The sequence below is a fragment of the Oncorhynchus gorbuscha genome, linkage group LG06, assembly GCF_021184085.1.
Source record: "Oncorhynchus gorbuscha isolate QuinsamMale2020 ecotype Even-year linkage group LG06, OgorEven_v1.0, whole genome shotgun sequence".
Classification (NCBI taxonomy): Eukaryota; Metazoa; Chordata; class Actinopteri; order Salmoniformes; family Salmonidae; genus Oncorhynchus; species Oncorhynchus gorbuscha.
The window spans coordinates 49,116,886-49,131,314 of NC_060178.1; the positions used below are offsets into that span (position 1 = coordinate 49,116,886).

At 43.0% G+C, this 14,429-nt stretch overlaps 1 protein-coding gene across 1 annotated transcript in view; it reads right to left on the reverse strand.

Annotated features, from left to right (window-relative positions):
- Positions 1 to 6,824: 6,824 nt before the first annotated feature.
- LOC124038696 (pituitary adenylate cyclase-activating polypeptide type I receptor-like) overlaps positions 6,825 to 14,429 on the reverse strand; it is a 45,942-nt gene continuing 38,337 nt past the window's right edge. Inside the window, exons 6-14 of the mRNA XM_046354781.1 lie at positions 13,048 to 13,145; positions 12,697 to 12,829; positions 11,598 to 11,751; positions 11,332 to 11,392; positions 11,110 to 11,179; positions 10,854 to 10,945; positions 10,412 to 10,541; positions 8,449 to 8,490; positions 6,825 to 7,945 (exon numbers count right to left, since the gene is read on the reverse strand). Of these exons, the coding sequence (XP_046210737.1) occupies positions 7,670 to 7,945; positions 8,449 to 8,490; positions 10,412 to 10,541; positions 10,854 to 10,945; positions 11,110 to 11,179; positions 11,332 to 11,392; positions 11,598 to 11,751; positions 12,697 to 12,829; positions 13,048 to 13,145 (1,056 nt within the window). The 3' untranslated portion in view covers positions 6,825 to 7,669. The remainder of the gene's footprint in view (positions 7,946 to 8,448; positions 8,491 to 10,411; positions 10,542 to 10,853; positions 10,946 to 11,109; positions 11,180 to 11,331; positions 11,393 to 11,597; positions 11,752 to 12,696; positions 12,830 to 13,047; positions 13,146 to 14,429) is intronic.

A 14,429-nucleotide genomic window follows, 5' to 3' on the forward strand; every position in this document is an offset into this window, starting at 1 on the left:
GGATAAATTGCAGGGGTTTTATGGCACAAGCGAGGAGCCTAGTCTGCAGCAAGTTGCAGTAGTCCAGACGGGAGAGGACAAGTGCCTGGATTAGGACCTGCGCCACTCGTCAGTGAACTTCAGGTCGGAAGGTCGAAGCTCTAGAAAGATGCCCGACATGGAATTCTGAGTTGGATGACTGATTAAAACGGATTTTTCCCAGTCGGAGCTCGTTTTTCCCCTAAATTCCCAGTTGTCTTGAACGTACTAACATCAGAAGTTCCGAGATCCCAGTTGTTTTGAACGCAAGATTATTTTGAGGAAGACAGGTGACAGGAGTTAAACCAGTATTTCAGTTATATTTTCTACAGTTAACTTATGCAGCAGCATACAAAACATGTTTGGACTCACCTTGCTGTGCTCACTTGAACAGGAAGGTGTCACGACGGTCCTCCGTGGGCCAATTTTGTCATCAAAGTCTGGCATTCTCTGTGCTTTCAAGACGACTGGGAACTGGTAAAAAAAACGAGGTTGAATCATGATGACGTCATTAATCTTCAGGTCTGTAGCTCTAGAAAGAGGCCCGAGTTCCTGACTTCGGAGAATTCGGAGTTGGATGACCGTTCGACACGTATTTCCCAGTCGGAGCTCGTTTTTTTCCAGAATTCCCAGTTGTCTTGAACTTACTGAAGTCAGGTTTTCAGCCGTTCCGAGTTAAGAGTTGTTTTGAGTATGGCACAAATCATGCTTCATTGACATCATGGCCATTGTTTAATGTTTATCATTTTAAACTTGGAAAAGAGACACTTAATCCCAGATTTGGGATTGCTTTACAATGCTTGCAGTCAGCTACTGCCAATGATTGTTTCCAAACCACTCATTGTTGAATTTGCGAATTCCAACTGGTTGTGTAATGTTTATGTCCAATGAGCACCGATACATTTGGTCTATAATTTCTCTTCATATGACATGGATTGAAAAGGATTTGCCAGTAGATTGTCGACTTGATTCATGATGATGACTGCTTGCTAAGATTTTGAAAGTATGATGTTGACATGATCAGTCCAATCAAAGCTACTCTAGATGTAACGTGATTTGACATCATTTTATCTGTGGCCAATGATCTTGAGCCTTCTTGGATGGGCACTACTAATTTAACTCTATGGCAGCACACGCAAGGGGCTTGAATTTTCAAATACTATCGTTAGACTTGACAGTGACATACTCTCCCCATGATTGACAGAACACTGAGCCAATCATGGCGCAACTGCAGCTTTATTAATTGCAAACTCATATGTGACATGTATAAATAACATGCAAAACTGTTTTAGTTTGTTTAGGTTTTTTTTTAGCAAAGAAAGTGGGGCTCAATACAGGTGGGGCTCTGCCCTGAATGAGGGTTCGCCACTGATCGTAATAATGTAGCTAACCAGATCGTATAACAGGCAAAAATGCTAACAAATCTTTGTGGCTATCTGGCTAGCTAACAGTAGTAGCTAGCCAGTTAGCTCTATTTACTTACTATGGGATTGCGACAGGGTAGCCTAGTGGTTAGAGCGTTGGACTAGGAACTGGAAGGTTGCAAGTTCAAACCCCTGAGCTGACAAGGTATCGTTCTACCCCCGAACAGGCAGATAACCCACTGTTCCTAGGCCGTCATTGTAAATAAGAATTTGTTCTTAACTGACTTGCCTAGTTAAATAAAGGTAAAATAAATAAAAAACCTACGCTGACTACAGTGGGTATAGTAGGCAGGTAACCATGTCAAAATGAACACAGCATGCATTTATTAACATATCAAGATACAATACTGTAGTCAGGCAATACATGAGATGTGAATAGTGTAAGACACAGAATTAAGCTACTATTGCAGTATCTTGTAAAATGTCATACTTGTTTGAACCAGACAGCATCAGATAGATGGCCTACACGTGGAGGAGATAGAGGGGTGCTGTTTTAGTCGCTCGGATGCTTTCTCCTTCTGAGATACATTCAGCCTCTTGTGAATTGAAGGACAATTCTGCGACACATTTTTCAGGGAAGCTTCCTTTGACATCCATGAATACATGCCACTGCTTTCACTGCTGCAGTCTTGTTTTGATGTACATATTTAAGAGGTGTTGTATAATATTATTGCATTATTGACTTTAAGTCGCATGAAATGTTTAGGACATACGTAAATGTTTGTGCATTCTTACCAATGTATGGCCACTCTCTCGCCTAAGATGAACATGCCAATAGAAGTTGGTAAGACAGCACAAACAGATCTGGCACAAGGCCCTCTATTCCTCATCCCAAAGAAACAGCATCTCACCAGAAACCTGGTCCCATTTTGCTGCTATAACAGCCTCCTCTCTTCTGGGAACTTTTTCCACTAGATGTTGAAACATTGTTTCGGGGACTTGCTTCCATAGCTGCAGGGACATTCAGCCACAAGAACATTAGTGAGGTTGGGCACTGATGTTGGGCCATTAAGCCTGGTTCCAATTCATTCCAAAGGTTTTCGATGGGCTTGAGGTCAGGGCTCTGTACAGGCCAGTCAAGCTTTTCCACACCAATCTCGACAAACCATTTCTGTATGGACCTTGCTTTGTGCACGGGGGCATTGTCATGCTGAAACAGGAAATGCCTTCCACAAACTTTTTCCACAATGTTGGAAGCACAGAATTGTCTAGAATTTGTTGTATACTGTAGAGTTAAGGTGCTTAGCCATCAAACTTTACAGTTGGCACTATGCATTTGGGCAGACCACGTTCTCCTGGCATCCCAGCTTTGTCCTTTGCACTGCCAGATGGTAAAGCGTGATTCATTCACTCCAGAGAACCCGTTTCCACTGCTCCAGAGTCCAATGGCGGTGAGCTCTACACCACTCCAGCCAACAGTTCTTATGATAGCGTCACGGTCGTTTGTTTTGTTTGTTCAAGGTTTCTCTGTTCATTAAATTCACGATGAGCACATACCACGCTGCATTTTGGTCCACCGATCCTTCCAACTACTCCTCCTCAGACGAGGACGATCGTGACACTCCCGACAAACAGTTGTTGTGCTGATGTTACTTCCAGAGGTAGTTTGGAACTCGGGAGTGAGTTTTGCAACCGAGGACAGACGATTTTCACGCATTAGGCGTTTCAGCACTCACCGGTCCCGTTCTGTTAGCTTGAGGGCCGACCAATTCGCGGCTGAGCCGTTGTTGCTTCTAGACATTTCCACTTCACAATAACAGCACTTACAGTTGATCAGGGCAGCTCTAGCAGGGCAGAAATTTGACGAATTGACTTGGAAAGGTGGAAGGTGGCATCCTATGACGGTGCCATGTTGAAAGCCACTGAGCTCTTCAGTTAGGCCATTCTACTGCTAATGTTTGTTTATGGAGATTGCATGGCTGTGTGATCAATTTTATACACCTGTCAGCTAAGGGTGTGGCTGAAATAGCCAAATGCATTAATTTGAAAGCGTGTCCACATACTTTTGTATATATATTTAAATGACAAATTTAAATATGACTCTACAGTGCTCCCTTGTGAGGAAATGCAATTATTGACAGCAAGAAATAAATGTTAATCGTTAAACGTTAATCCAAAGAACTGTACATTTTCCCAACTACACAATACAAATATCTGAAAACATACGCATACTGTACAGTTTTAACGTATAGTCAAATAAATATGTTCATACAATAACCATTCTCTAAAATGTATTGATAACACACAAAGTATGTTTGCAATTGTTTAAATATAAAATGTATATATTTCTATTTCAAGTATGTCATATTTGATTTGATTAACCTACTCATTTAATTATATAAACCCATTACCTACAGTTACATATATGATACAAAAGTATTTGATTGATCATAATGAAATCATTAAGATGTGTTGTCTAGGTATATACAGAGCCATGAAAAAGTATTTGCCCCTTTCAAACTTTCTCTACTTTTACATATACTGAATGTTATCAGAACTTCAACCAAACCTAATATTAGATAAAGGGAACCTGAGTGGAACAATAACACGACAATGACATATTTATTTCATAAACAAAGTTATCCAACACTCAACGAGTAATTGTGAAAAAGTAGTTGCCCCCTAACACTCAATAGCTGTTTGTGTCACCTTATCTGCACTTCCTGTAGTTGTTGATCTCAAGTTGCCCCCTAACACTCAATAGCTGTTTGTGTCACCTTATCTGCACTTCCTGTAGTTGTTGCTGTGGAGGAATTTTGGCCCACTGTTCCATGCAGAACTGCTGTAACTCGCCGACATTTGTGAGCATGAACTGCTCGTTTCAAGTCCTGCCACAACATCGGGGGATTAGGTCTGGATTTTGACTAGGCCATTCCAAAACTTTAAACGTGTTGCTTTTTAGGCACTTTCATGTTGACTCCGTATAGGAGTTGCAGCGATGAGACAAGACTGTAACTACCAATTGGATACCACAGAAAAGGGGTAAAACTTTTAAAAATGATAACAAGTATACAATTTTCAGTATTAAAACAAAATCAAACATTTAGAAAGGGGGCAAATACTTTTTCATGGCACAGTATTGTATAGATTGCTTAAATATGATATTTTATATCAATAAGTTGAAATGGGTATTTCTAAAATCTGGTTCTGTATCTCTAAATTATAATGCAATGTAACCCAAGAAAACAGGAGTGCACAGTATCAAAAACACAACCCATACTAGACTATATAATTCATTCATTCATGTCGATTTACACATCTATTGTTAATCACAAAAAACAAGAGGGTCTAAAATAAATAATTGTACAGTGTCGTGCTCCAGATGTGCTACTGCACTGTGCAACATGTTGCAATTACAATCCATAAGGTAGAAGTGGCAGTGGCGTAATGTACTTAAGTAAATATACTTGAAAGTACTACTTAAGTAAATATACTTGAAAGTACTACTTAAGTAAATATAGTTGAAAGTACTACTTAAGTAAATATAGTTGAAAGTACTACTTAAGTAAATATACTTGAAAGTACTACTTAAGTAAATATACTTGAAAGTACTACTTAAGTAAATATACTTGAAAGTACTACTTAAGTAAATATAGTTGAAAGTACTACTTAAGTAAATATAGTTGAAAGTACTACTTAAGTAAATATAGTTGAAAGTACTACTTAAGTAAATATACTTGAAAGTACTACTTAAGTAAATATACTTGAAAGTACTACTTAAGTAAATATACTTGAAAGTACTACTTAAGTAAATATACTTGAAAGTACTACTTAATTTGTTTTTTGGGGCATCTGTACTTTACTATTTATATTTTTCACGTCTTTTACTTTTACTTCACTGCATTCCTACAGAAAAGTATGTACTTTTTACTCCATGCATTTTCCCTGACACCCAAAAGTACTCGTTACATCTTTTAATGTTTAGCAGGACAGGAAAATGGTCTAATTCACACACTTATCAAGAGAACATCCCTGGTCATCCCTACTGCCTCTGATCTGGCGGACTCACTAAACAGAGAACATCCCTGGTCATCCCTACTGCCTCTGATCTGGCAGACTCACTAAACAGAGAACATCCCTGGTCATCCCTACTGCCTCTGATCTGGCGGACTCACTAAACAGAGAACATCCCTGGTCATCCCTACTGCATCTGATCTGGAGGACTCACTAAACAGAGAACATCCCTGGTCGTCCCTACTGCCTCTGATCTGGCGGACTCACTAAACAGAGAACATCCCTGGTCATCCCTACTGCCTCTGATCTGGCGGACTCACTAAACAGAGAACATCCCTGGTCATCCCTACTGCATCTGATCTGGAGGACTCACTAAACAGAGAACATCCCTGGTCATCTCTACTGCCTCTGATCTGGGAAGACTCACTAAACAGAGAACATCCCTGCTCATCCCTACTGCATCTGATCTGGAGGACTCACTAAACAGAGAACATCCCTGGTCATCCCTACTGCATCTGATCTGGAGGACTCACTAAACAGAGAACATCCCTGGTCATCTCTACTGCCTCTGATCTGGAGGACTCACTAAACAGAGAACATCCCTGGTCATCTCTACTGCCTCTGATCGGGAAGACTCACTAAACAGAGAACATGCCTGGTCCTCCCTACTGCCTCTGATCGGGAAGACTCACTAAACAGAGAACATCCCTGGTCATCCCTACTGCATCTGATCTGGAGGACTCACTAAACAGAGAACATCCCTGGTCATCTCTACTGCCTCTGATCGGGAAGACTCACTAAACAGAGAACATCCCTGCTCATCCCTACTGCATCTGATCTGGAGGACTCACTAAACAGAGAACATCCCTGGTCATCCCTACTGCATCTGATCTGGAGGACTCACTAAACAGAGAACATCCCTGGTCATCTCTACTGCCTCTGATCTGGAGGACTCACTAAACAGAGAACATCCCTGGTCATCTCTACTGCCTCTGATCGGGAAGACTCACTAAACAGAGAACATGCCTGGTCCTCCCTACTGCCTCTGATCGGGAAGACTCACTAAACAGAGAACATCCCTGGTCATCCCTACTGCATCTGATCTGGAGGACTCACTAAACAGAGAACATCCCTGGTCATCTCTAATGCCTCTGATCGGGAAGACTCACTAAACAGAGAACATCCCTGGTCATCCCTACTGCATCTGATCTGGAGGACTCACTAAACACATGCTTCGTTTGTAAATGATGTCTGAGTGTTGGAGCATGCCCCTGACTATCAGTAAATTAAAATTAAAAAATGATGCTGTCTTGTTTGCTTTATATAAGGAATTTGAAGTCATTTATACTTTTACATTTGATACTTAAGTATATTTAAAACCAAATACTTTTAGACTTTTACTCAAGTATTATTTTACTGGGTGACTTTCACTTTTACTTTAGTAGTTTTCTATTAAGGTATCGTTTACTTTTACTCAAGTATGAAAATTGGGTACTTTTTCCACCACTGATAAGGGTTCTTCTCTGTACACTTCAGGTTGATGAGGGTCAGTTGAACATGGACAATATAGGGAATCATTTGCCATTTCAGATGCAGGCACTGTTTGATTTCTTACTACTCTGGACATAAGCACAGTCCACTAGAGTCTACTGTAGTGACTAGAGCACACAGCCAGCAGAGCCCACGTCTTACTACTCTGGACACAAGCACAGTCCACTAGAGTCTACTGTAGTGACTAGAGCACACAGCCAGCAGAGCCCATGTCTTACTACTCTGGACACAAGCACAGTCCACTAGAGTCTACTGTAGTGACTAGAGCACACAGCCAGCAGAGCCCATGTCTTACTACTCTGGACACAAGCACAGTCCACTAGAGTCTACTGTAGTGACTAGAGCACACAGCCAGCAGAGCCCATGTCGGGCAAAAATACCAGCAAACAACCCAACCACAGCACAGTTCGAAATGCTCTGACACACAAGGCTGTGTATATCATTGTACTATGAAATATACTGTATATTGTAGATACTATAAGGGTTGCTTCAGTTGGGAATCTGGTCAAACTGTGGCAATTGTGATATAGGGACTCAAGGATTTTCCTGTAGAGTTATTCGTCAGTCTATGGAACCTCCCAGCCAAGCCAATCAGTCAACACAACAGATACCACAATCTATAGAACAACATTCAAAGAGAGACCTCTCTAGACAGTTCTATCTGATATTTGGGGATTGCAGGAGAAGGAGAAGGAAAAGAGAGACATTTAATTTTTGTTCACTCAGACAGTGTGTGTGTCAGTGCAGGTGGAATCAGAGTTGTTCGTTAGGGTGTGTGTGTCGTCACAGATTGAGACAGAGCTGTGTGTGTGTGTGTGTGTGTGTGTCGGTGTGTGTGAGTCACTGATGCAGGGCAGTTCCTTGGGGGAGGACTTCTCCAGCACAGAGATCTGTGTGACGGTGGAGCTCTCTGTGAATAGGGTGCGTCTTCTCCTACTGTAGCTCATATAGCCCTGGGTCTGCCACTTCCACAGACGCTTCTTCAACTCCGCCTGCACCTAGACGCACGCACGCACGCACGCACGCACGCACGCACGCACGCACGCACGCACGCACGCACGCACGCACACACACACACACACACACACACACACACACACACACACACACACACACACACACACACACACACACACACACACACACACACACACACACACACACACACACACACACACACACACACACACACACACACACACACACACACACACACACACACACACACACAGTCAGAGAGAGTGATATAGTAGTTGGGAGGAGAGAGAATTGATGGGGGGAGAGAGAGCGAGGGAGAGAGAAAAGCTCTAATTTAAAAGCACATTGAGAGGTCTGTAAATGAGGTACAGTACTTAAGATAATCTGGACATTAGAGACTTGAGAAAGCAGTCTATAAGAATTTTGGATTTTCATCTTCGTCTCCTCAGTAAGAACACTGAGTGTTATTCAATCAAAGTTCTAATTCTGTCATTCTAATTATGTTGGTAACCCCCCTGCTTACTTCTCCATTCAGGAAACAGTAGAGCAGAGCCACAACAAAGCCCTAAGAAGAAGGAATAGAAAGTGAGTTTTATTGTACATCTGGCCATTTTGACTAGCTACGTTATTACAAGATCATATACAGCTGAAGTCGGAAGTTTACATACACCTTAGCCAAATACATTTAAACTCAGATTTTCACAATTCCTGACATTTAATCCAAGTAAAAATTCCCTGTCTTAGGTCAGTTAGGATCACCACTTTATTTTAAGAATGTGAAATGTCAGAATAATAGTAGAGAGACTTTTATTTCTTTCATCACATTCCCAGTGGGTCAGAAGTTTACATACACACAATTAGTATTTGGGTAGCATTGACTTTCAATTGTTTAACTTGGGTCAAACGTTTCAGGTAGCCTTCCACAAGCTTCCCACAATAAGTTGGGTGAATTTTGGCCCATTCCTCCTGACAGAGCTGGTGTAACTGAGTCAGGTTTGTAGGCCTCCTTGCTCACACACGCTTTTTCAGTTCTGCGCACAAATGTTCTATAGGATTGAGATCAGGGCTTTGTGATGGCCACTCCAATACCTTTACTTTGTTGTCCTTAAGCCATTTTGCCACAACTTTGGAAGTATGCTTGGGGTCGTTGTCCATTTGGAAGACCCATTTGCGACCAAGCTTTAACTTCCTGACTGATGTCTTGAGATGTTGCTTTAATATATCCACATAATGTTCCGTCCTCATGATGCCATCTATTTTGTGACGTGCACCAGTCCCTCCTGCAGCAAAGCAGCCCCACAACATGATGCTGCCACCCCCATGCTTCACGGTTGGGATGGTGTTCTTCGGCTTGCAAGCCTTCCCCCTTTTTCCTCCAAACATAACATTTACATTTACATTTAAGTCATTTAGCAGACGCTCTTATCCAGAGCGACTTACAAATTGGTGCATTCACCTTATGACATCCAGTGGAACAGCCAACAATAGTGATGAGAAGGATTACATCCTATCCTAGGTATTCCTTAAAAGGTGGGGTTTCAGGTGTCTCGGAAGGTGGTGATTTTCCGCTGTTTCGTGAGGGAGTTTGTTCCACCATTGGGGAGCCAGAGCGAACAGTTTTGACTGGGCTGAGCATTTCTCAGTGGTAGGGAGGCGAGCAGGCCAGAGGTGGATGAACGCAGTGCCCTTATTTGGGTGTAGGGCCTGATCAGAGCCACTGAGGTGCCGTTCCCCTCACAGCTCCGTAGGCAAGCACCATGGTCTTGTAGCGGATGCGAGCTTCAACTGGAAGCCAGTGGAGAGAGTGGAGGAGCGGGGTGACGTGAGAGAACTTGGGAAGGTTGAACACCAGACGGGCTGCGGCGTTCTGGATAACGATGGTCATTATGGCCAAACAGTTCTATTTTTGTTTCATCAGACCAGAGGACATTTCTCCAAAAAGAACAATCTTTGTCCCCATGTGCCATTGCAAACCGTAGTCTGGCTTTTTTATGGTGGTTTTGGAGCAGTGGCTTCTTCCTTGCTGAGCGGCCTTTCAGGTTATGTCGATAAAGGACTCACTTTACTGTGGATATAGATACTTTTGTACCTGTTTCCTCCAGCATCTTCACAAGGTCCTTTGCTGTTGTTCTGGGATTGATTTGCACTTTTTGCACCAAAGTACATTCATCTCTAAGAGACAGAACACGTCTCCTTCCTGAGCGGTATGATGGCCCCATGGTGTTTATACTTGGGCATTTGCCAAATTGCTCCCATTGATGAAAAACGAGCTTTAATGACTCCAACCTAAGTTTATGTAAACTTCCGACTTCAACTGTATTACGTCAAAATACACTTATTCAGACAGCGTCGTCCCCAACACATGTTGCACGTCACATTCTGTACGTTGCATAAACACACACACACGTGAGCAGGCGATACACACTCACGCACACACACACGTGAGCAGGCACGCGATACGGGCACTCGCGCACACACACATCTACCTGGAAGGATCCCAGGCCCAGCTCTATGAAGATGCGTGCCTCCTCTCCTGTGTTCTCTGGTAGGAAGGCAAACACCATGTAATGCATCCCAAACAGAGGGATCAGGAACAGAGTGGACTTAGCCAGCCTCCTGCGACACACACACACACGCGCACACACAAACAGCAATTAACACTCTAGGCCAATGCGGAGGCATTTGTTGAGGGAGCCATTACAACTGTTCTGGTCTGAGATTTACTCATCACGCAAGCGTGGTCACTGAACCATCGTTGTTGTGTGTGTGTGTGTGTGTGTGTGTGTGTGTGTGTGTGTGTGTGTGTGTGTGTGTGTGTGTGTGTGTGTGTGTGTGTGTGTGTGTGTGTGTGTGTGTGTGTGTGTGTGTGTGTGTGTGTGTGTGTGTGTGTGTGTGTGTGTGTGTGTGTGAGGAGGAGGGGGGGCTCACATGAAGTGGCCTGTGTTGTGTCCCCCGACACCGGGAGATTTTAGCTTCTGGACCAGAATACGGATCACATTAATGAAGATGATGAAGTTGACCTTAAACAGTGGAGAAAGAGGATGAGTTAGGGCGGAATACTTTACAACACAGGGTGGGTTAGGGTTGGAGTTGAGGCTAAGGGTAGGTTTAGGGTGGAGACCACGGTCAGGGTTAGATTTGAGGTTAGGGTTAGGTAAGTTTAGGTGAGTGTTAGGCTATTCACCAGCAGTGATGCAGTGATAGGCCCTTTGATAATCCACCAAATGAAGGCCACATCGGTGTCGTCCCAGCAACTACATTGGGACAGAACAAGATGATATCAGACAGCACCGTATTATAACCAATCTCCAATGGTATTACATTAGGATTCATGTTTGAATTTTTAGGCTACATGACAATATCAATTCAGAGTAAATTCAAAGCAAATGCTAGTTTCCATACTTACCCTCTGTTATCATAGAAGTTTCGTGTCAGAACCCACACCAACAATATTGTGGTTGGGAGACCTAACAGACACAGAGACAAACATCAGGAAGATGTTGTAACAAAGCCATGCCTCTTTGAGTTGTTGAGGAGAGAGGGAGAAGGGAAGAGAGAAGAGAGAAAAAGAGAGAGAATGAGTGTGAAAAGAGAGATAGGTGTGTGTGTGTGAAAGACAGAAAGAGGGAGAGCGATAGAAAGAACGAGGACAGATTGAGAAAGGTCACCTACCCCAGCCGATGAGTGTGTACCACCAGAAGTACTTATTGTGCGAGACGAAGGTGAGGGCAAGGAGGGTCTGGAGGTACATGCCCTCCACCAGCAACCAGAAGTAGTTAGCCAGGATGCTGAACTGGAAGAACGCCACCGCTGATTTACACGCCGTCTGCAGGGGAACACAATACACACACACACACACTGGCTGACCCAGTTGCTGGGTTACAGGCACTGGGTCACTTAGTTGTTGACTTGTTTTCTTTAAAAAGGCAAATGTTGGGTTGTTGATGCTGGGATATTTAGATATGACCCAGTGAGTCAGATCAGAAGACTGGAGGTGTGGCTTAAGTAGGGGCGTGGCTGCCACATAGTTATTTTTGGCCAGCCGTGAGAGTAAATGTCATTCCGGTTCATCTGTTCCGGTTCACTGACACTTTTATAGTTTTAATGAGGCTTACACAAGTGTATGAGTTCCACAAAAACCCATGCATTTGCCCAATTTCTGCACACTGCCACCTCCACCCCTCCCCTTCACCCTCGGGTTCCCCATCCACCATGCCAATGACTCCCTGAGACACAATCACACTTTCACACCTTTCTATAGTTGACTCTATTGCCTCGATCTCCTCTCTGTGCTGTGGATTTACTTTCTAAGTATAGAATTCCCCATCACCTTGTCTGTGCACACAGCCCTTTTCTCTCAACTGGTCGACTCGCTCTGTTTAGAAGCATGTATCAGCATAAAATATACTGAGGAGAAAGTCTCGACTCGCTCTCTCACAGACTCGTTTCAATAACTTAAAATGTGTTCCAGTGAGATTGTGTTCACCATCTCACACTGTTCCCATACAACAAGATGAGTCATACACTCTGAAGGCAATGACATTCAATGGAGGAAAGTGCTAGGATGAAGACTTACAAAGTTTCAGGAACTTAGTATAGATGGATGGGATACTCTATGAACTTACATGAAGTTAATGTAGATACGGTATAGAATATCTAAATTCTGTATATGGTGGTGTAAGAGGTATGAGTCACAGGGAGTTAGAGACAGTTTTGGGACATTAAATCCTGTGTAGTAAGTGTCCTTTGTTGATGACATCATGGCACTCACAGTGGACATGAAGCAGTGGTCGAAGTTCTCATCAGCAAAGAGAACTCCATCCTTGATGAAGACGGCACTGGCTCTCAGGATGAACGAGGAGAAGAGGTTGATGTGGATGTAGTTCCTAGTACAGTGGAACTTCCTGTACGGGTGAGTTAACTTCTTATTAAACTGACCTAATTTCCTGTCAGGCGAGTTTAGAGGGTCCATGTTTGCAAATATATTCCCATACAATATATAATGTACCATTATAAACTATAATACCTATGTGAATGCAGTCCATTCTTACAGTTATCTATTGATCATGTATCTGTGTATCTCTTAGGAACTAATATTGGACTGAGTATGTCCTAGTGTTACCTGAACACAGCGAAGACAAAAATGGCTGATATGAGGGAGATGAGGGAAGTGGCATATCCAGCAGTGTACACCTGACTGATGGTCAAAAAGTACGTTGTCTGGAAATCAACAGGAGAAAAGGTAAAAAAGAAACATGAAGTACTGGTTTTAGTATTTGGGGGGAAGGTTCATTCATTTGCACCAAAGAAAACTAGTGAAAGACAAAACAGTACAGATAGAAAAATGGTGTGAAGTTGGAAACCAAAAAGGGTGGTGTATTCGGAAAGTATTCAGACCCCTTGACTTTATCCACATTTTGTTAAGTTATTCTAAAATGGATTAACATCTTATGGGCAGGACAGTAGCGTCCCACCTGGCCAACATCCGGTGAAATTGCAGAGCGCGAAATTCAAACTACAGAATTATAAATATTTAACTTTCATAAAATCACAAGTGTAATACATCAAAATAAAGCTTAACTTCTTGTTAATCCAGACGCTGTGTCAGATTTCAAAAAGGCTTTACGGCGAAAGCACACCCTGCGATTATCTGAGGACGGCGCCAATCCCTCATCAATCTATACACAATGCGCCATAATGACAAATAAAAAACAGGTTTAAGAAATATCATATTTACATAAGTATTCAGAATCTTTACTCAATACATCATTGAAGCACCTTTTACAGCGATGACAGTCTTGAGTCTTCTTGGGTATGACGCTACAAACTTGGCACACCTGTATTTGGGGAGTTTCTCCCATTCTTCTCTACAGATCCTCTAAAGCTCTGTCAGGTTGGATGGGGAGCGTCGCTGCACAGCCATTTTCAGGTCTCTCCAGAGATGTTAAATCGGGTTCAAGTCCGTGCTCTGGCTGGGCCACTCAAGGACATTTAGAGACTTGTCTCGAAGCTACTCCTGTGTTGTCTTGGCTGTATGCTTAGGGTCGTTGTCCTGTTGGAAGGTGAACCTTAGCCCCAGTCTGAGGTCCTGATCGCTTTGGTGCAGGTTTTCATCAAGTATCTCTCTGTAAATTGCTCCGTTCATCTTTCCCTCGATCCTGACTAGTCTCCCAGTCCATGCCGCTGAAAAACATCCCCACAGCTTCCACCACCATGCTTCACCGTAGGGATGGTGCTAGGTTTCCTCCAGATGTGACACTTTGCATTCAGGCGATTGTGGTTTCATCAGACCAGAAAATCTTTTTTTTTCATTGTCTGAGAGTCCTTTAGGTGCTTTTTGGCAAACTCCAAACGGGTTGTCATGTGCCTTTTACTGAGGAGTGGCTTCCGTCTGGCCACTTTACCATACAGGCCTGATTGGTAGAGTGCTGCAAGGAAGGTTGTCCTTCTGGAAGTTTCCCCCATCTCCACAGAGGAACTCTGGAGCTCTGTCAGAGTGACCAT